We start from the raw sequence: 25,709 nt of genomic DNA, 5'->3' as shown, positions 1-25,709 counted from the left end.
TATGTGTTGTCGGTCCTCTAATAAACATAAAAATAAATAGGCGCTTTTTGATGTTTTTTTTCTAAAGTTTTTATTTGAAAGTGTATAACTCTGGCCCTGGGTACTCCAGCAACATGCATATAGTTTAAAAGGAATTTTTTCTCTATCATAATAAATGCAAAAGTTATTTTACTCCAACTGAAGGGAGGAATAATACCCTTTTTGTATACAATTTCTGCATGAAAACATTTGAAGTGTCCCCATAACCACATACAGTGGAATAAATGCAATATCTTTATATCATTTTAAAGAAAACCATTTGAAGTTACATAAAAAGCTACTGTTTCTGACAAATATTGTTTTTTAGGTTGTTTTTCATATGATGAAACACCAAATTTTCTTTTTTTGTGTTGTAAACACTGTCTTTGCTAGTGTATAACTGTTTCTGTGTGCTCTAGCAGACTGCAGACAGTAAACACCCCAAAAAAGAATGATCTCTTTAGCATGTCACATTCAAAAGTTATTCTCATTTTACTGAAGGGTGTGAAAATACATTTTTCATATAAATTAATTAATTTGTTGTTTTGCACATATAATAAATAGCAAGGGATTATTCATGCACACAAACAAAATGCTGTGAATTGACTCATTGTTTAGAGTAGGACCTAAGATAAAAGATGGTGTATCATTTGTGGCTATCTGAGGAAGTTCACGCTCAAGTTTCACATAAATTTACAAAAGACAGTTTTTTACCTCATTATTCATTCGATGATTGTGGATATGTGTTGATAATAGAACAAAAATAACGCTTATTCCTTAGAATACCTTATTCCTGAGAATGAGAGCTTTCATTTGATATAAGACTTGCCCATGTTTGTCATACTTGAAAAAGATGAAATATTTGAATATTAAATGATATTAAAAATATGGAGGGGGTGACAGTGTAAATTAAGTGTAAATTACTTTCTTACAGTAAAATATATCTCAAAGTGATGCATATCTGCAGAAAGTAGAGACTCTACGCTTTCAAACAGTATCTCATATGTGGTACTGGGGTCCATAAACAGACCATTAAAGATTAAAAGAATCTTTTATATTAAGTCATAATAAGGATTTTTGGACCCGGGAATGAATGGGGCTAAGCTAAATGCTAACACATTCACGACGTGCTGTACAAAGATTAAGTGCACGCATTGAAAAAAATAGGTATGTATTAATTTGTCTAAGTTGAGGTAAGAACATAGTAAATATTGAAAAACAGTGGTGTTTTCCTTTAGAGGTACATAATAGATCCTTATGGTACAGTAATGTCCCCACAAAATGTTATGTTTACCTGTATATACAAAAACAGTTTTAAAATGTAATATTTTAATTAATCAAAACATATAAAATTATACATAGTAGTGCTGTTGGTTAGTTGGCTTATTATTTTTTAGGTTTAATTACACAGAATTCATGATAAATGAATGTGGTTTATAAAATGTCATAAAACTGGGGCCCCCCTGGCACCATCTCGCGGCCCCCAGTTTGAAAACCAATTCCTTAGGGTACCACTTCATCGACAGAAAAGGTACAGTTTCAAACCTTTCTTTTTTTGACAGTGAATTTGAGAAGTGGCTCTATAGAGGTCAACCAAGGATCGTTGGATTTTTGCTCTGTCGAGTTTTGCACAGCTGTTTTAATTTACTCGGAATCCAGACGTCTGTTTTGCTGCCAATCATGTACTGATTGTTATCTTTTGGCAATTTTATTCTGTACAGTAAGGCCTTACTACTGTCACAAGAAATCAAACACAACAACTTTTGTTTTTTGTTTACAAGTAGTTGCATTTTCTTGCCGTACAGTTCTTGCAGTACATTCAAACACAAATACAACACAGGGTTTAGTGACTGTTAAAAAAGTTTAAAGAAACAACTAAATATTTACAATAACATTTAATGACAGAGTAAACATAAAACATACTGGTGCTTTACGTGCTTTAATGCACCCCAATCTGCTTCAAATGCAAAACTGAGCTCCTGCCAAACCTCCATACAACTCTGTAAAATTTCCACCTTATCGACATATAGAGATACTTAGTCTCTTATTTAAGCCTTCACATTTAAAAATCAAAGTAAACATCCGGAAAAAGGCCCAGAGTGGTTTTAAGGTCAAACACTTTTCGGTCAAAGATAGAGACTTTCATTCGAAAAGGTCCAGTTCAGCTAAATAAAGAAAGAGTTTTCTTATCAGTAAGGTTGACCGATAATTTTAAAAAAGGTGAAATAGAGGTATGGCAATGCCTATTGAAAAGAATAAGCACATTTAGCTTTGTGAACTTGTCGGGTAATGAAAGTTCCTCTCTTTCAATTCCTTTCGGTTTGCCGTATAGGAACCCCACAGGCGTGTCCCACCAGATGAAAGGAGAAACATTTTGCAATTACCGTAACTAGTTTTCTTGTCAAAAACATTAAGAATCAAAACCCAGATCATTCATCTTCTTCCAGTTACTAATAACTGAGATAATAATAGATAATGAATAGATCCGTGTTAAGCTTTAGAGTAATTAAACAGATTAGTGTTGGTTCTGAATATTATATAATACATTCGGGTCTAGCCAGCTTCAATCTTTCTTCAAGTGACTTCTGTAGTGCCAACATACGTGTGCGAGACTCTTGTAAATTCCCAGAACTAGGTCAGAGAAACAATAGGGTGGAAGCAATAGGGAGGAAGTTATCGCTACCGTTCACAAGAAGAACGTTTTCAATACAAAAAGATACAATGCTTTGTTTCTGTCCTTTCATCCGAAGAAGAATCAAAGACTTAGTTTAACAAAGCAAGCAAGTGCGGAAGACAAAAACAGTACCCCTTCAGATTCATTCACAAAAACAAACTGGCACTGATGATCAGTGTCTGCTTGTAACATTAATAATTGATCTCCCAGTACCAGGTCTAGACTCGGGCCCGTGCTGCACGCACACTCACTTGACCGCAGCTGTGCGCTAATTGGCCCGCAAGTCGATTGACTGGAAGTTATTTCTTATTTAGTGTTCTGCAAACAAAACCAAGTGACAGAAATTAGCCTTCAGTACACACGTGCACCTAATTATATGTGACATCTCTTACGATACTGATACTTAAAAGAACAACACTATCAGTTGCGCTAATAATAATGATAATGATAATAATAATCACAACAAACAGGACTGGCTGTACCTCATCTCTTGAGGCTGCAGGTGAGGCATTACAAGAAGAAATTGGACTGGAGCTGTGGGACACAAAACAATAAGTTGTCATTATCACTCTCTTCTAAAACATAGCGAGCTGCCTACTGAGGCGGCATTTTAAGCTATGTAAACTGTTCCAAAAGGTTGGTTGTTTTAATTATGCTTGTATATTATTTTTCAACTGTAAATCTTCAAATGTCTCCTGCACTCGTACTATGCGCATTACATTTAGGCACCTGTATAGCTGCTTTAAGCACAGACTGGTGAAATCAACGGGGCGTGGTGCTTCATTACCGACTTTCATTTTGGTTAACTTTGATGCTTCGCATTGGTCGAACCTTTTATCTCGGTATCCTCTGAGAGTTCCCTCAGGGATCTTTTCTAGCATTGTGCAAGGCCTTGAACTTCAACTGCACAGTGTGTGTGGGGGGTGGAGGGTGGCTTGGAGAGAAGCCACAAGCAGTGAAGGGAATCATCCTCAAGCTGCCAAACTGCTATCTTAACTATTTTAGAATTTGGTAAAAGATCAACTCATACTGATGTGATATTATACACACAAACAGGATAGATCATTTACTTGTTTCATTTCTCCGCACTTTCTTATGGAAAGTTTGTCATGTTGTATTAAAAAGACAAAATTTATTTTAAAATATATATATATATCTGGTGACATATCTTAAATGACATTGTTTTGAGTTCAATCTTATTATATTGGCAATAATATTTTGAAATAAATAGTTAGCTTTTTTGCATTTAAAGGAATATAACATTTTCTTAAAAAAATTCCATCATTCAAAATGTTGATGTCTTTCTTAGTTCAGTAGTAAAATTTTCAAGAAATTTTTCTCATTTAATAGACTTTATTGGACCCAATATTTTACAATTTCAATGCAGTTTTAAATTGCAGTTTCAAAGGGCTCTAAACGATCCCAAACGAGGCATAAGGGTCTTATCTAGCGAAACGATTGTCAAAATAAACAATAAGCCCCAAGATGCAGTGGGATACCAGTGCATTTTATAACAGCTAAGGGGGTAAAATGCACTGTAACACCACTGCTTCCCAGGGCTTATTGCTTTTATAAAACGGTTACTTTATATGCATAGCAGGGTTTTATAAAATAAAACACAAATAAATTGTAATTATATATTAGTACAAATATTACACTTCCACCAAACAAAGTAGTTCCTCAGAATCAAGCGTGTCTGCAAAAGAGCGCAGTGCTCAAGCAACAGAGACGCAGCAAAGACACAATGAAAATATGATTAAAGACTGCAGTGTGTATTTTCATAAATCAACATTCATCTAATTTATACATTAACATTTATATATAACGCATTTCAACCAATCAGACTCACGTAATGCGTCATCACATCAAAAGATCACAGATGACGCATGTGAAACTACCACGCCAGTGTTTACAAGTGTGTAGAAATGGGACCATGCTGATGTTGTTGTATGTGGAGTGATACTAATAATGTCTTTGTGTCAGTTTATTTTTTAAAATGGTCTGCAAATGTGCATTTCACATAATGCGTGACCTTTTGATGTGCTTACGCAATCACGTGAGGCTGCGTTGGCGCTTCACATGGTTAGTGCAAGATGAAGTTGTGGTTTAAGAGTGCATATTTTGTTTATTCTTATCAAAAATGACAATTGTTTTGCTAGATAAGACCCATATGCCGTTTAGAGCCCTTTGAATCTGCGTTGAAATTGCAATTTTAAAATGCATTTAAACTGTAAAGTGTTGGGGTCCAATAAAGTCTATTAAATTGAGAAAAATCCTGGAATGTTTTCCTCAAAAAACATAATTTCTTCTCGACTGAACAAAGTAAGACATCAACATTTTAAATGACATGGGGGTGAGTAAATTATCTAGATCTTTTTCTAAATTGAGTATTCCTTTAACTTAGGACATTACAGAAATGTTCCAGGTTTTCTCTAAGTTAAGAAATATCTTTAGCATTTATCACATAAAAAATGTCTATTTTAATAAAAGAAAATGGTTATAGGAAGGTTACAATGGGTGGATAATATAATTATTTTATTTTTTATATTTTATTGGATTTAATTAATTTTTAACCAATGTTTAGCTTATAATAAAAAGAAAGGACCTGTGTGACTTTATCTAGTAACTGGAATACAATTAAAATGTATAATTATTAAAATTTTATTGTCTTTGTATGTAACAAATAGGCCTACTTTTATTTAGATAACTGCTATTGCAGTTGCTGTTCTGATCAGTTCATAATTCTGCTTATAGATTTAATTATGACTATATTAACCACAAATTCTTCTAGAATTGTGTCCAAAAATCCATAATCATCATCAAAGGCAAAATAAATGAAAAGTACTGTGGAAAAATAATACATCACGATGCTTTCATTTCTATCCGGACGGGATTATATTTCTCAGTGGACCCCTGAGTTTGCCAAATGGCAGTCAGTAATTTGCTCCATAAATTTTTACCAACGTTAGGAAGAAAAAGAACCACTGACACACTTAAAAATGACAGGATTAAAATCACAAAGAGCATAAATTTTCATAACCGCCACTGGAAAAACTAGTCCCATTAGACAACTTTACAGATTGAATCATAAACAGGCTTCATTTAATAAATAAAGTAAGGGCTTTAAGAAAAATTAAAGTTTAATGTTTCTTCACTGAGTTCCCGTTTCCTTCACTGTTAACCCAGAAATTGTCTTTACTTAAACAATCAAGTAAACATCACTTAATATTTTCTGTTTTGAAGCCAAAGCTTAAAAAGTTTAGTTGATTTAACTTTTAAGCTTACAAAATCCATTAAACTAAAACATTCAAGTAAAATGAACTTAAAAGTATTAGTTCATGTTGTAAGGAATACCAATAATGCTTTGCGCCTGAATATTTTTATTATTTTCTGCTTTTTCACAGAATAAGAACTTTCTCTACTCAAATATGTGTTAATAAAATGTCATATAGGTTCAAGCTTTTATATTATTGATGTTGTTTTGTTGTAAATTATAATTTTGTGAAGTCACAGGTGATCAGTGTTTCTTTACATGAACCCTGTTCAGAACATTCTATTGTATTTCTCTCCACAGTACTGATAATGTATGTCAAAAACACAGTTTTGTGTGCGTTTCTGTGGAGAATCACGTTTATTCAATGATTGACTTAAAGTCAGTGATTAATTTTGTGTTATAATACCATTTATAAAATCAAAAGTAATATAAAATGATAAAAACTAAAGTTATATGCAACGGGTTTCCTCACAAATTTCTAATGTCAACTAATCCGGGTTAAGAGTGCAGGAATATTGGAAGAAATTAAAACATTACGTACATTAAACTTAAAATTAATTTTCTACCAGGCAAAATTAAATTTTTAGGGCAACGAGTTTCCATACATTTTTTAAGTTCAATCAACCTGTATGGGCTTACAGTGTTTGATTGTTACGGTAGCCTAATCTTATTTTTTTTGCTTATTAACTTAAAACTATTAAATCAACATCACACAAATGTTTTCAAAATGGCACTTGTTGTATAACTCACTTTGTATTAACAAATTTAAGCAAATGAGTTAAATAAGGCTACCTTAGAGGCAAACGTGTGTGCATGTAACCATTTCTGGCTCCGATTACCTGCGCTAAAGTGCCAGTTAGTTTAACGGTTTAAACTGAACCCCCACGCAGGACTAAACAACCGATCGGATGTATGTCTAGTCCGGTTTTTATTTGCTCTCGTAAGGACTTCCAGCATGTGGTCCTGTATTAAACACGACTTTATTTGAAAGCACCACATGAAAAGCGCATTGGGTTTTACTGGAGCCGTTGTAATTGAGGTCAGGCAGCTGCTGGAAACAATGAAAGGTTCACGCACACACACACACACACAGACGCGCTCCTGAGAGCCAGGACATGCCCGCGCGCACACACACACACACACACACGCACACACACACACACACACACACACACACACACACACACACACGTACCTTCCCGTCTGCCTGGACGCGTTCTCAAAAAATTTGGTTTTGGTGGCGACACTATGGGAAAAGAGAAAAAAAGACATCAAACCATTTCAATGTCCAATAGAACCATTGTTTCCAGTTTTTTTACATTCTCTACATATTTTGTTAATTTGGCTGTTTACATGCTTTGAAGAAAACTACGACCTTGATCAGATAACAGTGATCAGAAAATGCTGCAGCCTCTTCTGGGGTTCCAGTTTGAATCTTAAATCCCAATTTTGGAAATGTTGCTTTTTTTGAGGACTGACTCATACTTTGCACTTATTTAATCTTGTGTACATGTACCAACATCTTCATGGAATCTCTGAGTGTGCAGGCAATGCGTTTCGCATTTAACACACACATGCATTTGTTTCTATTAGCTTTCTGTTAATAGGGAAAAACAAAAGGTATAAGAAGTTCATTCACAACATAAACAGCATACTGTAAGCACCTCTACTAAAAATCATCGATCAATTACTGAATTTAAAGGTCCCGTTCTTTCTGTGTTTTTGAAGTTTTGATTGTGTTTACAGTGTGCAATATAAAATGTGTTCATGTTTCAAGTAAAAAAAAAAAAACGTGGTATTTTTCACAAAATTTACTTATCTGTATAGCACTGTTTTCACTGTCCTAAAAACAGGCTGATGTCTTCCTTGTTCTATCAGGGTTTCCCGCAGCACTTTTCGGTTGCAACTCTGCCGCCTTAACTAAGTCGTTCAAAAAATACATATAAATTAGCTGCAAAAAAGGCTGTCAAGTGCATCTCGGAGAATAGTGGGGGCGCTCTTCACACCGCACACGCACGCCACGCGGCTGCAAATGAGATAAAGACGTGGTCCGTCATGTCTGGAGGATTGATGAAACGTGTCCGTGAGAACTGTAAGTGGACTTATGTTTTGGGTTTATTTAAGCCTGTTATTGTATTAGTCTAGTTCTTGCAAATTTAAGTAAGTTAGCTGGTGATTTTGTTGTTTGAGCAACATGCTAGCTAGGTTTCACGTGCCTGTTGATTCGATATAATTGTTGAGCGGTCTTGAGCGGTTTTTACAATTTTTGCGCTATCTATCATCTATCATGATTAGCATGATTATGTTAACATCATGCTAATCATGCTAGCATTATGCTAGCTTCATGCTAATCATGCTAGCTTCATGCTAATCATGCTAGCATCATGCTAGCTTAATGCTAATCATGATAGCATCATGCTAGCTTCATGCTAATCATGCTAGCATCATGCTAGCTTCATGCTAATCATGCTAACATCATGCTAATCATGCTAGCATCATGCTAGTTTCATGCTAATCATGCTAGCATCATGCTAGCTTCATGCTAATCATGCTAACATCATGCTAACTTCATGCTAATCATGCTAGCTTCATGCTAATCATGCTAGCTTCATGCTAATCATGCTAGCATCATGCTAGCTTCAATGCTAATCATTTTAACATCATGCTAGCTTCAATGCTAATCATGCTAGATTCATGCTAATCATGCTAGCTTCATGCTAAATCATGCTAGCTTCATGCTAAATCATGCTAGCTTCACGCTAAATCATGCTAGCTTCATGCTAAATCATGTTAGCGTCATGTTAGCTTCATGCTAAATCATGTTAGTTTCATGTTAAATAATGTTTGCTTCATGCTAAATCATGCTAGCTTCATGCTAAATCATGATAATGTCATGATAAATCATGTTAGCTTCATGATAAATCATGTTAACTTCATGTTAAATCATGCTAGCGTCATGGTAAATCATGCTAGCTGCATGATAAATCATGTTAGCTTCATGGTAAATCATGCTAACTTTATGTTAAACCATGTTAGCTTCATGCTAAATCATGCAAGCTTCATGCTAAATCATGCTAGCTTCATGCTAGCTTCATATTTCATCATGATAACTTTTTTAAATCATGCTAGCTTCACACTAAAACATGTCAACAGCCAGGTAAATTCCTAGACTAAATTTCTTTTACATTTCTGCCAATTAACTTTTTTGCATTTTCATGCACTGGTAATTCCTTGGGAATTGCATTTCTAGTTTAAGCTATTATAGCAACAATACACACTAACCACGGTATTAATATGGGATCAGGAAGAACGTGACCTTTTATATAGACATAAAAAATATATAAAAATATGTTTATTATCAAAAACGTTTTATTATATTAGACGTATGCCTCTTGCAAATGAAGCCCACAGTCCTGCGCGTGAGTCTATGTGAGTTTCTGAGATCAATTTGATGGAGGAAGGTCTAAGATAAGACACCATATGACACCACAGCCAACATACCCACATGTTTTCTCAGACCCATAGTTGGTCTAAGATTACCGCTCCCTGCTCCTGCCCCTAGAATGGTAATTATAAGTATCTGACAAGCAGAAACCTATCCTAGATTCTAGATTAGCAATCTTTAACCGATACATCCATGGCGTATGTGGTGATTTTACAGTTATCCACCGTTATATTACAGTTTTTCCAAAGTATTCAGACCGTGAACGGTCTCGGATTACTTTGAAAATCGAATGCTGAAATACAGCCTCTGTGATATTAGTAGTTTTTAAAGCACTGAAACTCAATATTATTATAATGTGACTTTATAAAACTTTAATGCATTTCTTTGGTCACTAACATTAGCATCGGATTCTTTCGTTGCAAACGTTTAAAGACATGGAAAACAAATTGTGTTAACGAGGACACAAACGCTGTCGAATTGACCTCTACCTGTGAATCATTAAAATAACCCCACAGTTAATAGATCATTACTCTAGCTGCGAAACTTAAGTATACTGCTGTGCAAATGACGATTTAAGAGCATTCCTGAGTGAAACGAATGCATGAATTTCGGAAAAAAGCTATAAAACGATGTCAAGTGTTGATGGAGCGACCGAGCCACCCAGACATCATCGTCTAGAGAAGGTGTCGCCGTGTGAGCGAGGAAACCCGCGAGAGAACTGCAGATGGTTTGCAGCAGCCAATGAGCTCAGTCGTTGACAACGGAGTAAACACCGAGCGGCCAACAATTTCAAGAGTTATGCATATCGTTGGCCTGTATAAGACGATGACAGCAGGAGCCATGGCTCGGTAGAAAGCTCGCTTGTGATAGAAAGCGTGGAGTTTGCCAGAAAGTAAGTGATCCTCTCCAGTGTGGGAAAAGATCTTGGTCAGATGAGATCGAGATAGGGCTTTTAAGCCTAAAGCAATATGTGGCGCCAAACTAGCGCACACGTCGAAAACCTCATCCCTATGTTGAAGCATCACGTACAGTAAGGCTCTCTTTCATCAGCACGGACTCATGGAATAGAAGGCATAATGGATGGTAAAAAACGCAGGAAAGTACAGAGCATCTGATGTAGTCTGCCAAAAAACTGAAAGTTCATCCTTCAGCAGGTCAGTGATCCCAGAAACAGGGTGAAATTAGCATCGTAGTGGGACAAGAACAAAAAGGAATATCTCACGATCGTCCAATAAACGTACTGAATGTGTGATACTACAGTAGTTGAAAATTGCAGTGCAGGTGTCGAGCAAATAACCGGAACAATTTGGAGCAAATCTGACTAGATGATTGTGCCAAAATGTGCACACCTGATAGCCATGAAAAGCTGATCTTCCCCCAAAATATTTAATACTGTCATTGCTGCACTATAAAATTGTAGAGATGGATTGCTCGCTATACACCAAGCAACTTATTTCTGATTTATCAGTGTTGTTTGTTTTGAGTACTAGAACACAATTCAAATTGCAATAAGGAAAGCTTCAGCGCAAACACAAGCATTATAAATCTGATCTGAATACATCAGCAAAGTGGATGAATGTTTTACTCACTATGATATCGTCTCTTCATTTTGAGGTTTAGTGGGGAAACGGGAGGGCGGATCCGGCGGTCGAGTGGGTGGCCGGCAGATGGAACTCTTCTCTGTGAAAGATCGTGCTTTTAGACCCTGAGCCTCTCCTGTTACACACACACACACACCTGTTAGTAGCATTTTAACTGACCCACATCGTGACTATTGTGTGTGGCCCACTTCATATGCTGATTATCCATACTTTAAATGCCAAGCGGCGCTATTACATCACAGGAATCAGTCATTTAAATTCAGATTTTGACCTTCACTTATGTCACTCGGAGTGATGGAAAGTTTGACCGTGTCTGTTGCTAGGTTACCGGTTGTCCCTTGAAGCGGTTGCCTCCTTCCCTGGAAAGACTGAGCTCTGTTCACCTTCACTCCCGACTCCCCGCCGGTCGTCACCGTGCCGTCCGACCTGTGGCCGTCTTGTATCCTAATGTCCAACTTGGAAATATCACAATCCAATGGGCGGAGGGCAGGTCTGGGCTTCGGAGAGGAGAGAGGGATCGATGGAGGAGAGACGGAAGGAGGTGCCAGTTTCGTTCTCTGATGAGGAACCGGACCGGTGAGGTTGGTATCTCCCTCGGGTTCCCCACCATTATGGGTGGCACCGTTTTGTTCTCGTCCTGTGAAGTACAGAGTCAGTGAATGCCCGCAGTTGAGATAAAACACTACAGAACTACATAACGTCTGGCGGGTCAGGAACACAATTGCAAACAGTACACCCTTGAACATTTCCCCCTGAGGGAAGAATTTATCAAGCGTGCTGTTAAAGTTTTAAATTTCCTGTTCCTGTAGTTTTGGCTAAAAGGAAAGCTGTGATAAATAAATAAAGAGAACAGCTCGACGGGCTCGCTGTCCTCTTGCGTTTCCACAAGACGAGAAATACAAGCCAATAAAGATTTTACAAAAATCTGAACTAGTCAAAATCAAATTACAAATTATCCAAAGTGACTCATTTTGTTCTAACAGCTTAAACACAGCCAGAACGCATAATGGGAGCTGTAAACTGAAATAAAAAGTGTCTGTGGTAGCGATGAACTACTTAAGCCAAACACGTTCACTGTTGTTAACTCCACATGGTCGAAGCTCACTTTTGTCAGACTGGATTGTTTTCCTGTTATTCCTGTCATATCTATTATCTGTTTATCAAGAAATTTCCTGTCATGAGAATTATTCACATGAAAACTGTGTTTAACCTCCAGCTATATTTAAAGGCACACTCCACTTTTTTTGAAAATATGCTCTTTTCCAGCTCCCCTAGAGTTAAACATTTGATTTTTACTGTTTTGGAATCCATTCAGCCGATCCCCGGATATGGCGGTAGCGCTCCTAGCACAGCCCAGCACAACTCACTAAATCTGACCAGACCACCAGCATCGTGCTCAAAAATAACCAAAGAGTTTCGATAATTTTCATATTTACACTTGACTCTTTTGTAGTTACATCGCGCACCAAGGCAGACAGAAAATTAAAAGTTGCGATTTTCCAGGCAGAAATGGCGAGGAACCACACTCTCATTCTGCCGCAACATGGCTGCAGGCGGCGGAATGATACCACACAGTGCCAGAAAATAGTCCTCTTGGTAACTTTCAATAGCAGGGGACTATTTTCAGGTGCTGCGCAACCTCATTGCACCTCCCGCAGCCATGCCACAGCAGCAAAGTCCGTGATTATTACGCCTGAATGAGAGTATAGCTCCTAGCCACCTCCGCCCAGAAAATCGCAACCTTAAAGGAATAGTCTACTCATCTTCAACACCAAAATATGTCACTACCCCAACCAAGAACTGTTGATACATCCCTCTATCATCTGTGTGCATGCACGTAAGCGCTGGAGCGCGCTGCGACGCTTCGATAGCATTTAGCTTAGCCCCATTCATTCAATGGTACCAATCAGAGATAAAGTTAGAAGTGACCAAACACATCAACGTTTTTCCTATTTAAGACGAGTAGTTATACGAGCAAGTTTGGTGGTACAAAATAAAACGTAGCGCTTTTCTAAGCGGATTTAAAAAGGAACTATATTTTATGGCGTAATAACACTTTTGGGAGTACTTCGACTCGCCTGAAAAGTCCGCTCCCCTTCTCACTCTCATAATGGGAGAGAGAGGGTGTTACTGCGCCGAGTCGAAGTACTCCCAAAAGTGCTATTACGCCATAAAATATAGTTCCTATTTTAAATCCGCTTAGAAAAACGCTACGTTATATTTTGTACCACCAAACTTGCTCGTATAACTACTCGTCTTAAATAGGAAAAACGTTGATGTGTTTGGTCGCTTCTAACTTTATCTCTGGGTGGCAGCATTGGATGAGTGGGGCTAGGCTGGATGCTGTCGGGGCGTCGCGGCGCGCTCCGGCGCTTGCGTGCGCGCGCACAGATGGTGGAGGGATGTATCAACAATTCCTAGTTAAGGTAGTAACATATTTTAATATTGAAAATGAGCAGACCATTCCCTTAACTCTTCCATCCGTCCCAGTACACGATGCAACCACAGAAGAGTCAAGTTTTATATTTCTAAAATATTGAAACTCTTTGGTTATTTTTTGTGATATGCTAATGGTCTAATCAGATTCAATGGATTATGCTAAGCTATGCTAAAAGTGGTACCGGCAGACACGAGATCGGCTGAATGGATTCCAAAACAGTAAAAATAGAATGTTTAACTCACAGGGAGCTAGAAAATGAGCATATTTTCCAAAAAAGTGTAGTGTCTCTTTAAAGAAAAACACCACCAAACACTTCAATATTTTCCCTATTTAAAGAAAGTATGATGGCACAAAATAAAACGTGGCGGTCCCCAAGCGGACCAAAATTTTGAACTATATTTTATGGCCAGTGGCGCTTCCTGACTGCCCTTCCGAGGGGCGCAAATTCAAAATATTTGTTTGGAGTGTCATGTGTGTTGCTCGTGTTTTCAAAATATGTGTTTGTTGCGTCATGTGAACCATGTGCATCACGTGTTTTGTCAAAATAGGTGCCTGCTGCACACGCGTCAAAACGGTTGATGATAAAAGAGACGCTCACGTTCAAAAGAAAACTCTGTTTACGCATGAGATTAAGTGAGTATCTGGCAAACACTTCATCATGAACCCTTTGGACGCATCTGCAGCAGGCACTTATTTTGACAAAACACGTGATGCACATAGGATCACTTGACACGCAGAACACATATTTTGAAATTACAAACCACACACATGACGGCCTACATACATGTTGTGATCAACTTCACATCGTGCGCCCTCGAAAACATAAGTCAATGGCAGCCACTGTGTATTGGGGAAGAGCACTTAGTTTGCAGCACCCCGACCCCGGCGCGCAGTAACATAATCACTCCTGTTTGCTCCCCCTCTCGCTCAAACTTCTGTCAATACTACTCCACCCAAGGTCGAAGTGCTTCAACCCAAGTGCTCTTCCACCATACAATATAGTTCTAATTTTTTATCCGCTTAAAAATCACCACGTTTTATTTTGTACCACCATACTTACTCGTGTAACTACTCATGTAACAATCTTTAAATAGAGAAAACATGGAAATGTTTGGTGGCTTCTAAATTCATCCCTATTTGGATCCTAAGAAATGAATGGGGCTAGGCTAAATGCTAACACATTCACGACATGCTGTACAAAGATTAAGTGCATGCATTAAAAAGAGATAGGTATGTATTAATTCATCTAAGTTGAGGTAAGAACATAGTAAAATATTGAAAATGGTGTTGTTTTCCTTTAAAGATGGGTTGAGTCTGGTTTAGTGTGTGAATGGAAGAATCCGGTCTCGTATCAAAAAATGGTTCTATGGCCATGTGAAAACCAAGGACATGAGTACAGAACACAGCTGTGTGAGAGTGTGTGTGCGTGCGCATCTACACAAACAGCATCAGTCAAAACAACCAGCTGTGTGTGAGTGAGCCAAACTGGACATGGACACATTTGCATGAACACATTTTTACAAAGACATTCACATTTTGGCAGAGGGCTCACACACACACATACACAGTTGCATCCAATATTTCACAACTGTTTGTATTTTCTGCAAGAATACAAAAATATGCATGCGCACACTCACTTATAATCCGAAATCTATTTCAACTCAACAGGTGACTTACTGCTCTCTCACTCGCACGCACGCACGCACACACACATCCCTCCACCATCTAATTCACCAAACAGTAAAAGAGCAGATATGATCATTTCACATTCATGCTTTGACTAAAAAATACAACAGAAGGAAAATTGTAGTCCACAAGCAAAATGAGGATCAAGCATGCTTTAATGAGCCAAGTTTCATTAATACTCAATAAACAAGAGTCAAATGAATGAATTCATGCACACATTCGTTTTTGATCAGGAAAGGAAAAAATGGCTCAGATGTTAATAATGAAAATAGCTTATTACAGGAAAGAAGTCCAAAAGGTGATTGAAAGCAGACCGAGAGAGACTCGTAAACACATGCAAGCATTAGCTCTCAAACACATTGGGTAGAAGACACAGGACACACACGATGGCATACCAACACTCATACACACGCATGAAAAATACGAGCATGCGCACACATACGCAAGCACGCGGGCGCAGACCCATAGGCGCTGAGGCGCGCACACACTCGGTGAGAAAGGGCAGGTAGTCGTTTAGTTTTCATGCTCTAGTGAGTGTACTATTAGCTTGACTGTTGTTAAACACTACATAACACGACTTACAATGAGGGGAGGACAACATGTCAGAGATCAAACGTTTATCGGGGCAGAGACACACACACATAGACGCATACACACACTATGATCCTGCAGATTTAATCACACAATGTGTATAAAGAGCTCCTAAACTGGCATGACTTTGGAATGTGTGCGAGTGTGTGACAGGGAAGTCGGCGAGTGCATTTTCCCCATTTAGAGAAAAAGCACTTAAAAAGAAACAGATCCAGACCGAGGTCCTTTCCAAAACATATGAAACCTGATCAGCTGTTATGTGTGTGCGTACGCGCTTGTGCTAAGAACTCGGTTATTAGGTGTGTGTGTACTGTATTATAGCCTTTGGCGCAAAATAAGCTTCGCATAAAAGCATGTAAAAGCAAAAAATTTAAAGGACTGAAGGAAGAAAATACTGATCAAGATAAAAAAGGCACCAAGTATAAATCAGTATACAGTATAGCAGTCAGGTGGTCTGATTTGAGCTTTACAGATCTTTACAAAAATCATTAATGATCAAAGTATAAGCACATAAATGACAAATATAATTCATTTTCACAAAGATATACTGATGATTGATATGGCAAAAAAAAAAGATGATGCTAAAAGCGATGATGGTGATGATGATGGCTACGATGATGAAGACTATTTACTCTCAAAAATTGGAGGCTGGAGGGCAGGGAAATTACGAGCTGGGCGTTTCGAAATTGTGATTGGCTGCCGTTTTCGTGGCGTCACCCTTGGAGGCGGGACAGGAGGCGGTGTGGTTTCTTCTGGAGGACCTTTGAAGATCTAAAAACATCACATAGAGCACACATCAGTCACATTTTATTTCTATTTTAAAATAATAATTTGGTGCCCTAAATTGGATTTATAAATGAAGAGTTTGGTTCCAAAACACAATAAACACCATTTAAAAAAAAAAAATGAGTTAGTGCCAAAATCAGTATTATAAAACGGGCAGTTCTGGTTCTTCATTCTTATTGGTTGAAACGCGTTCTAAACCGTGATAAAATACCCCGGTAAATTCACGGTTCAGACCGCATTATGTAAGTATCACTGCACCACTGTTGCTGCGTACTGATTTATGAAAATAAACACCACAGTCTTTAATCATATTTTTTATTTGTCTACAACTGCACAATTATGGCGATATCCAGATAAATGGCTCTGAATCTGATCTCTTAGAAAAGTTCTTCACAAAAATGGAATTATCAAATTTGAGAGTTGATAAGAGAACAAATGAAGTTAGGATGAAACTTTTTTTTTTAATGTTGTTTGAAAACGGATGGTCTGTTCTTTCATTTGATATTTTATGTTTATTTAAAGAAGATAATTTTTCTGTAAGGCATTAAACTAAAACTGGGTGGCAACTTAAAAAAAAACGCTGACTGGGAAAGAGTTAAGCATGCTTCCAAGCACATTTGATCATCACTTCAACAGTTGCACAATATAAATAATAATGTATAAATTAGATGAATGTTGATTTATAAAATAAACACCACAGTCTTAAATCATATTTTCATTGTGTCTTTGCTGCATCTCTGTTGGTTGGGAACTGCGCTCTGTTTCAGCCACACTTGATTCTGAGGAACTACTTTGTTTGGCGGGAGAGTAATATTTGTACTAATATAATTACAACTTATTTGGGTTTTATTTTATAAAATCCCGCTAACGTTATGCATATGAAGTAACCGTTTTATAAAAGCAATAAGCCCCGCAAAGCCGTGGGGTTACAGTGCATTTTATAACAGCTAAAGGGGTTTTAGGCACTCCGCTTCGTGTCATGCCTAACAACGCCCCTTAGCTGTTATAAAATGCACTGGTAAACCACTGCTTCTGGGGGTTTATTGCTTTATTGTATCAGGTCAGTATTTAAAAGTAAATTCTTAATTTTACACAAAATACAATGTCTATCATGTTATTCTGTCATCTTTTCTCCCCTTTTTCCCAAAACGCAATAAACACCTCTCCTCCTTTTCTGCAGAATGCAATAAATCCGCTTAACAAATCACAGACACTTAACAAATGTTAAGCGTTGACGTCCCAAGTATAACCGCAGCAATGGCAATGACATTGTTCTTAATATGGCAAAGTAAGTGTTTTGATTAATGTCATTAATGTTTATTTTTTTAATCAGTGTATACCACTAGTCAACTAAATGAATATAACATGGCAAAGATAAATGCACATTTATATATTAATTCAATAGATTTATAGCATTTTGAAAAAAAAAACTTGTCATGGATTTCTTGCATTTTGTGAAAAAAATAATTTGTTTTTATAATAAATCTTTGAAAAGCAAATTATGGATTTTCATTTTTTATGTTTTTATAAGATGCTATGTGAAAGTTTGTAACAGAAAATCGTGGTTTTCATATTGTCACTTTCTTGGTATAGAAAACACGTTTTACCAAAATTAGTCAAAATGGATTTTTTGCGTTTTGGAACAAAACTCTTCAAATGCAGATAAACTGTTCCCCGATGAGAGTAACGTCTGACCTTGCTATAGTCCTCGATAAGGATCTCCATGATGATGTTGTGAAACTTTATATCCAGCATGGCAGCCACTGTCTCCTCCTCAGCTCTCATGAGCGTGGGGCCAAATATTACACCCATATTTGACACCGTCATCAGATTTTCACTGCTGTGGCTACATGCACTATAAAAACACAAATAACATACCGGCTAAATCTCATGGCGTCTCTGGTGGCGTTGCTGATTTATGCCACAAACTCACGACAAAAAGACCTCAGGTCCCGCTTAGAATTGTACTTTAAGCCACTTTTCATATAAATGTCTGCTAAACAGCCACTTGTGTATTGTCTACCACTGCAATGTGCTGAACTATTCTTACAGTCACGCAAACATTTGCAGACTTATTTCACTTAATGCTATTTAATCCTAACTTCATTTTCAATTTAGTACGTGTCTATCAAAGTAAGTGACTTTTAAGCTAGCACACGTATGCATTGCTGACTCACACACACTCACACCAAAAAAATGACACATTGGGCTATACAGTAAAGCAGGTGATTTATTGTCAGGTTTGGCAGAACACAAAACTTTCACAATCGCACTCAACCAGTTATCATTAACCAAAACACAGCTCAAATATATAATTATAGAGGTACGCTCAAGCAAGCTGTGTAACGGTTAGAAAAACAGTCTGAGCGCATTTGTGTGTGCGTGTCTGTGTACACATGCATGCCTACGTGTGTTACCTGACCAGGTGTTTGATTAGCAGTTCCAGCATCTCTCTATTCCGCTCTGGAAGTTGGTAAACAAGAGAGTGGACCGCCCCTAACCGATAGTCCAGATTCTCAGACTCTGAAAAATAAACATGCACACATACAGTTTAGATGTACGCAATTTACAAAACACATCATTAGGATATATACCATCACGCTCATGTAAAGACCAGTTCACCTGCTTGTAAAAGTCCTGATAGCATGAAGGCAGACAGTACATGTCGGTGCACCGCTCCATCTATCATAAGACTAATAGAGCTGTAATAGAGCCATTTGCTTGCGTTAGCAAACTAGCAGTTTCTAGAAGTGTGAATTTGTTTGTTTTTGCGCGGCTGACACATTACGGCAGTTTGCCGAACTTCTTTCAACTTGTCCAAAGATACCTTGTAAAATCCTAAAAGGATCAGTAGAGACACATTTATTGTGAGATCTTGGATAAACACAGCTTTATCTCAGTATACAGCCCTGGGCTAAGCATAACAGCTTACTTTATAGAAGTTCAGTGAAGTGGAAACTGAGCGTGTACTACCAGTGTGCCAGTTTAGCTTCTTTAAGTTCGAAAGGGGTCAAATGGAGCCACTCCACATCTTTTAGAAATAAAAAAGAAAGAAACCGAGACCAGCTGTGACTAAACAAGTTCAACAGTATGATAGAGCGAGGTCACTTGTGCCATACGATTAAAGCACATTAAAGCGAGCCGTTAATCCTTCGGCAGGTGTAGCTCATTCCTCCGTCGGAGCTACGCTCGTTCGGTTGCGTGTAATCTGAGCGTAGCTACGCAGACGAGCTATTATATTCAAAGCTGCTTTAATGGCTTCTAATCTTATTATAGGCAGGATTAGAACACGGCACGATTCAAGGGACATGCTCAAAGCTGGACGCGCACTCACGCACCACCACACCGCAACCACATCACACAAACACACACTCTCCTGAGCACACATAGACTGAGAACAGAAGCATGAGATCAGCCCAGAATGGTTATAACTATTATAAATCAGATATCACTCTATCTGACTGGGTTAGGCCTGTTCAAAGTAAAATGGCAATAAAACGCAGAACGCACATGAATTTACATTTTATATTAAGATGCCAAAATGCTTGGCATCCAGAAACAGGCTTTAGACACAATAATAAACTATGATATGTGACTATTTAAGCTTCTATCGACAGGAATGTACTGATATAAAATCTCCATTACTGTACATTTTTGTAGCTGCAGATTTCACTTTCTTCCTGAAACTTACTGATGTTGTGCAAAACTCATCGATTTGAAAAGAGCTTTGTCCCTGATTGGCCAGCTAATCTGTATACGTTGGCCTGAATGCCTCTGAAATGTGACGCTCCTTACCATGTTTGAAAGATTTGTGCGCAATGCTAGCAGGAGTTAACTTACAGGCTGTGAGTCAAAGCGGGAGGAATTATGATAATGTCGGTCTTCATCACCAATCCCAGGAAGTAAACTGTTGCCTACAATCCGTGTGTTTGTTGTAGTCCAAGAAAACAGATTTACGTTGGAAACGGTAACTTTAGCATCGTTTCCTTTGGGATTTGTACATATCGGTAACATGTACTAATACACACTTACACAACAAAGGAAATGTAAAATCGTGAATCGGACGATAGGTGCTCTTTAAATGTTTGAAATAAGTTTTGTAGACAAATATAAAGTTGTGCAAACGTAATAATTTCTTTCAAAAAAAGAAACAAAACTAAAAGGATTATTTTACTTTCATTGAAAATGAAATTTTCCTGATAATTAACTCACCCTGTTCTAAATGAAGCATTAGGGTCTTATCTAGCAAATGATCGTAATTTTTTTTATTGTCCGTATGTGTGGGATTCGCATATTTCATGTTGACCTTTCGATGTGATTACATAATTCGTAAGGTGTAACGGTACGTTGGAGCGTACGCGTTAACGCTTCCCATTCACTTTTAATGGGTAACATCATGCCTTGCCGAACTGAATTGTGGATCTGTCGGCGCCGCATCACTGCCGTTGCTCGCGGTAGAACTTGAACATTTCTCAGATTGCCTTATGCAAATAACCTAGGCAGAGCCAGCCAATTACACTTATGGAAGACCAGAGCATGTGTTGCGGCCACTGTGATTGGCTGTCGGCCACGCTTCAGACAAGCCTTCTGTCAAGCGTTAACGCTTACGCCCCGTGTGAATGTACCATGAGTGATAAATAAGACCCTTATGCCCCAGTTGGGATCGTTTAGAACCCATTGAATCCGCAAGTAGGTCCTTGAAACTGTTTTGTTTAATTGAAGTCCACTATATGGAGAAAAATCCTGTAATGTTTTCCTCAAAAATGTAATTTCTTTTTGAATGAAGAAAAAAATATAAACATCTTGGATGACATGTGAGTGAGTAAATTATTAGGATTTATTTTATGACAGTGGAGTAAGAATTTTCCGCACACTTAAACATTTTATCAGACCAAAAGAGGTCTATCAAAAATATTTATTTATATCATATGCAAAAAGTGAAAAAAAACATTATTTTGGTCTTTTCTTATTTGGTGCAATTCTCACAACTTATTGGACTCAACAATTCCAGTTCCACACACCTGAGCAAATTTTCTGTCTGTTTTGAACTACATGACAGTGGAGTAATCCTTTAATTTTTAATAATTTTCTTGGTTGTTTCTGAAACGGATGACTTGAATGAAATAATAAGAATAAACATGCAAAAAGTGCCAATACTTATTTTAATTCTGTTTAAAAAATTTCCCAGAGTGATGATTATACAAACCAAAAGCTGGTTCATAAAATACCAAGAGTCCAATTTTTAGTAGTTTTAAGCAAAATGTGACTAATTTTAAACCATTCAACAAAAATTCTGAGTTTTTTTAGTGTTTAATCAGTGTGCCTTATTTTGATTGGTTGATTAATATTTTTATTAGTTTGAAGCACAAAACATGTAATGTCCATTCCAGTGGACGCAGGGTCTGAAGGGGTTAAGATGCTGAAATATAACAAAGTTCGGTTGCACTTTATTTTACAGTATATGCACTTGTGTACTTCCCTGTGTTCTTGGTAACTACGTGTACTTTATATGGGTTAGGGTTGGTACCTTCTAATTACACAGTTACAGAGTAAGTACATATTACGTAGATGTAAAACAGAACTATAAAATAAAGTGTTACATGATTTATTTGTATGATATACTGCTTCGTTTTAGTCAGCAACATAATTCCAATAGTAACATTTCCTTAGTTTTGATGCATTTACTATTAATCTAAAAAGTTGGAATTAACATACAAGAATGTGAACTCCATATGTGTGCGTGTGTGATCCTGTTTCTTATCTGGTTACAACCCACTAATCATTTTATTCTTGAAAACATTTTACACATTAATTTATGAAACCCGAGGTGCTTCATAAGCCAAGTTCTGAAATATGGAAAATCAAGTGCTATTACTTTAGATGCTATTATTTAATATAACAGACAGATTTAAATCGATAAACTACTACAATTAAATCCAACAAGTCTACTTAGAATCAAATTGGCTGATACACCCCAAAAACACTTAAATAAAAAGCACCATATATTAGGTCTGCACAATATTAACCAATATTAAGATTACAGCATCGATTCAGTAGGGTTTTGCGTTTCACTTCTGCTCAACATGGTAGTGAGTGCTAAAAACACTACCCGACACCCAAAAAAGAAGCTTTAGACCCAAAGCGGAAAGCACAGACGGTAATTAGGAATAATGTTTGATTCGATACATGTTGTACAATGTAGACGTCCCAACACCCACTATACACTGCAAGACTAGAATCCTCTCATTATAATCAACGAGGCATACAGTAGATAATCTAAATAAGACTTACAGTGATTGTAAAAGAAGGCCGACAGCTCGAGCTTGAGAGATCAAAGAGTCATGTGAAACTATGTAAACCTGCAGTGAGTGACAGCTTCAGTGATTATAATGTGAGTGTTTAATGTTGTCGCATTGCTGGTTTTCCTCCGTGTGATTTTGTTGCATTTGAATAACAGTTTTGTTTCATTCTGTAAATTGCAACTCAACTATCATTTTCCTCTATTTCAGGGAGACATTTTCAAAGGAGACATTTTCAACCGTGTGGCACCCCCTTTTTGATTGACAAGGTAGACTGCAATTGGCTGTTTTTAAATAACCGCTTTCAATTTTATAGGACAGATAGCTTGCGATTGAGAGATACGTTAGTGCGTCTCTTGTTTTAATGCTTGGTTCAAAAGGACAGATCTTACAATGATCCAAAAGTCTGTGTGGGGTAGAGGATTGTGTTTTATGTACAACGCCGAAAGAGTAAACAGTGCACTTGTAGTCGTGTTTTTCCTCTTTTACAGCTGCATTTCAGTCTGCTGAACTGAGTGACCCACAACAGATGGAAAACACATATAAACACGTAAAAGGGTGTGTGTGTGTGTGTGTGTGTGTGTGTGTGTGTGTGATCGCATAAAGATGGGTATGTGGGTGTGAGTGCATCGCTGTGTATATGAGAGTGCTGTCATACTTGCTGCTAAAATCAGTTTGCCGTGCAGACTGTAGGTCATGAGAGGTTCGCTGAGACTCCTGCAAAAAGGTATATAAATATACAACAGTTATTTACAGTCCTATAATCTGATTGGACAGCAGCATTTTAAGAGTGCTGATTTATCGTATAGTAGAAGTGTATTATTTTCATTCTCTGAGTGTATTTACTGGACACGTTGCATTTAAATGAAGTCACTCATTATTATTTTTTATTGAACAGTTAAAAGCAATATCACACTTACGAGCATGCTGTTTATGTTATCAGCAAGGCTCTGGTTATTTTCTGGTTATGGCTTCATTAGAACAGAACTTTTCAACATTGCTCACATAATATTGCTTAGGTGTACAAACATGCCTAACAAGCAAAAGGATAACTAGAGACCCTTATCAAAATAAACCAAAATAAAAACTTAAAAAGACACTACACTTTTTGGAAAATATGCTCATTTTTCAGCTCCCCTAGAGTTAAACATTTGATTTTTACCGTTTTGGAATCCATTCAGCCAATCTCTGGGTCTGTGGCAGGGCCGGAGTGGGACTCATTTTCAGCCCTGGATTTTCATGCCTTAGACCGGCCCACTTTAGTTCACGACTGACTATTAAAATAATATCTTTAAACCCTCAGTAGTATAAGTCTGCAGTAGTGCACTGTTCTCTGCAGCCTTGCAATTCACTGTATTTTTCAAATATATAATTTCATATTCCGTGCAAATGCAGTAAACAATTATAATTTTTGCCATAATCATGCAGCCCTACCATAAGATATTACTAAAGTAAACTTATTCAAAAACTAAAGGAAACAAATGTGTTTGTGTTTTCCTCTATATTTCTATTTCTAAAAAATGGTGAGTCTTGAGATTAACTGTTGGGTTGATAACGTTTGGAAACCCCTGATATACAATACAAAAGCAAGATTTATCAAGTATGCATTGGAAACAAATGGAAAAAAGTCTTTTAGTACTTAGATCATGTCTATTGCTAAATAACGTAGGCTAAGGTAGGCCTACATTGTGTTAAAAAAAGAAAACATCATGGATATACTTTTGAAACTACTTTTTTAAAATAAACTAATTTTTTTGTTCCTCTTGCAATAAACGATGAATAATGACTATTCATAGAGAATTAATCTATGACTTGGATAAAAAATATGTTTTGTAAATTGTTTTCCTTTTAGAGGCCAGCCTGTTTGTATTAAGACGCGCTCAAGTTTATTTAAAATATAATAGACGCGCGGCCGGCAAACGCACTCAAAAGACGCGCTCAAGTTATTTAAAATATAATAGACGCGCGTCCGGCAAGCGCACTCAAAAGACGCGCTCAAGTTTATTTAAAATATAATAGACGCGCGGCCGGCAAGCGCACTCAAAAGACGCGCTCAAGTTTATTTAAAATATAATAGACGCGCGGGCGGCAAGCGCACTCAAAAGACGCGCTCAAGTTTTTTTTAAATATAGACGCGCGGCCGGCAAGCGCACTCAAAAGACGCGCTCAAGTTTATTTTAAATAGACGCGCGGCCGGCAAGCGCACTCAATATAGACGCGTCTGAAACAAAACTCGTCTTCAAATAAGCGCTTTGAAAACCAGAAGACAGCGGCACGTCCTGCGTTTCCCATGCGTTTTAGATGCCAGTGAACCCTAATGCAAGAATTCTTCCAATAAGTGCTCGGGACTCGGGACACAATCAACTTGTGCATAAAGCGGCGGGGACATCTCGCAACCGCAAATACGCTTCATCCCGGTGGCATGACAACACCGGCCCTCGTGGCCAAAAGAAACAGACCGGCCCACCGGGAATCCTCCCGGTTCTCCCTATGGCCAATCCGGGCCTGGTCTGTGGTACCACTTTTAGCTTAGCTTAGCATAATCCATTGAATCTGATTAGACCATTAGCATCGTGCTAAAAAATAACCAAATAGTTAATAGATATTTTTCCTATTTAAAACTTGACTCTACTGTAGTTACATCATGTACTAAGACTGACAGAAAATTAAAAGTTGCGATTGTTTAATCAGATATGACTAGGAACTATACTCTCATTCTGGCGTAATAATCAAGGACTTGGCTGCCGTAACATGGCTCAATGATATTACATAGTGCCCGAAAATAAGCCCCTGCTATTGAAAGATACTAAGGGGACTGTTTTCGGCTGCTGCGTAATATCAGTGCGCCTCCTGCAGGCATGTTACAGCAACAAAGTCCTTGATTATTACACCAGA

General features: G+C 37.6%; 1 protein-coding gene across 2 annotated transcripts in view; it reads right to left on the bottom strand.

Annotated features, from left to right (window-relative positions):
* Positions 1 to 1,637: 1,637 nt before the first annotated feature.
* The window catches only part of ophn1 (oligophrenin 1), a 47,169-nt gene continuing 23,097 nt past the window's right edge, over positions 1,638 to 25,709 (bottom strand). Inside the window, exons 16-24 of one of the 2 annotated variants that reach the window (XM_073861139.1) lie at positions 23,473 to 23,531; positions 18,933 to 19,038; positions 18,211 to 18,370; positions 16,362 to 16,500; positions 11,284 to 11,649; positions 11,001 to 11,127; positions 7,162 to 7,212; positions 3,175 to 3,226; positions 1,638 to 3,010 (exon numbers count right to left, since the gene is read on the bottom strand). In XM_073861139.1, coding sequence (XP_073717240.1) covers positions 2,999 to 3,010; positions 3,175 to 3,226; positions 7,162 to 7,212; positions 11,001 to 11,127; positions 11,284 to 11,649; positions 16,362 to 16,500; positions 18,211 to 18,370; positions 18,933 to 19,038; positions 23,473 to 23,531 — 1,072 coding nt within the window. In that variant the 3' untranslated portion in view covers positions 1,638 to 2,998. The remainder of the gene's footprint in view (positions 3,011 to 3,174; positions 3,227 to 7,161; positions 7,213 to 11,000; positions 11,128 to 11,283; positions 11,650 to 16,361; positions 16,501 to 18,210; positions 18,371 to 18,932; positions 19,039 to 23,472; positions 23,532 to 25,709) is intronic. The other variant, XM_073861140.1, reaches the window with a different exon arrangement.

The sequence above is a fragment of the Misgurnus anguillicaudatus genome, chromosome 22 (assembly GCF_027580225.2).
Source record: "Misgurnus anguillicaudatus chromosome 22, ASM2758022v2, whole genome shotgun sequence".
In the NCBI taxonomy this organism is placed as follows: Eukaryota; Metazoa; Chordata; class Actinopteri; order Cypriniformes; family Cobitidae; genus Misgurnus; species Misgurnus anguillicaudatus.
Note: the sequence above shows the minus strand (reverse complement) of the source record. Positions and strands in the feature narration are given on the sequence as shown.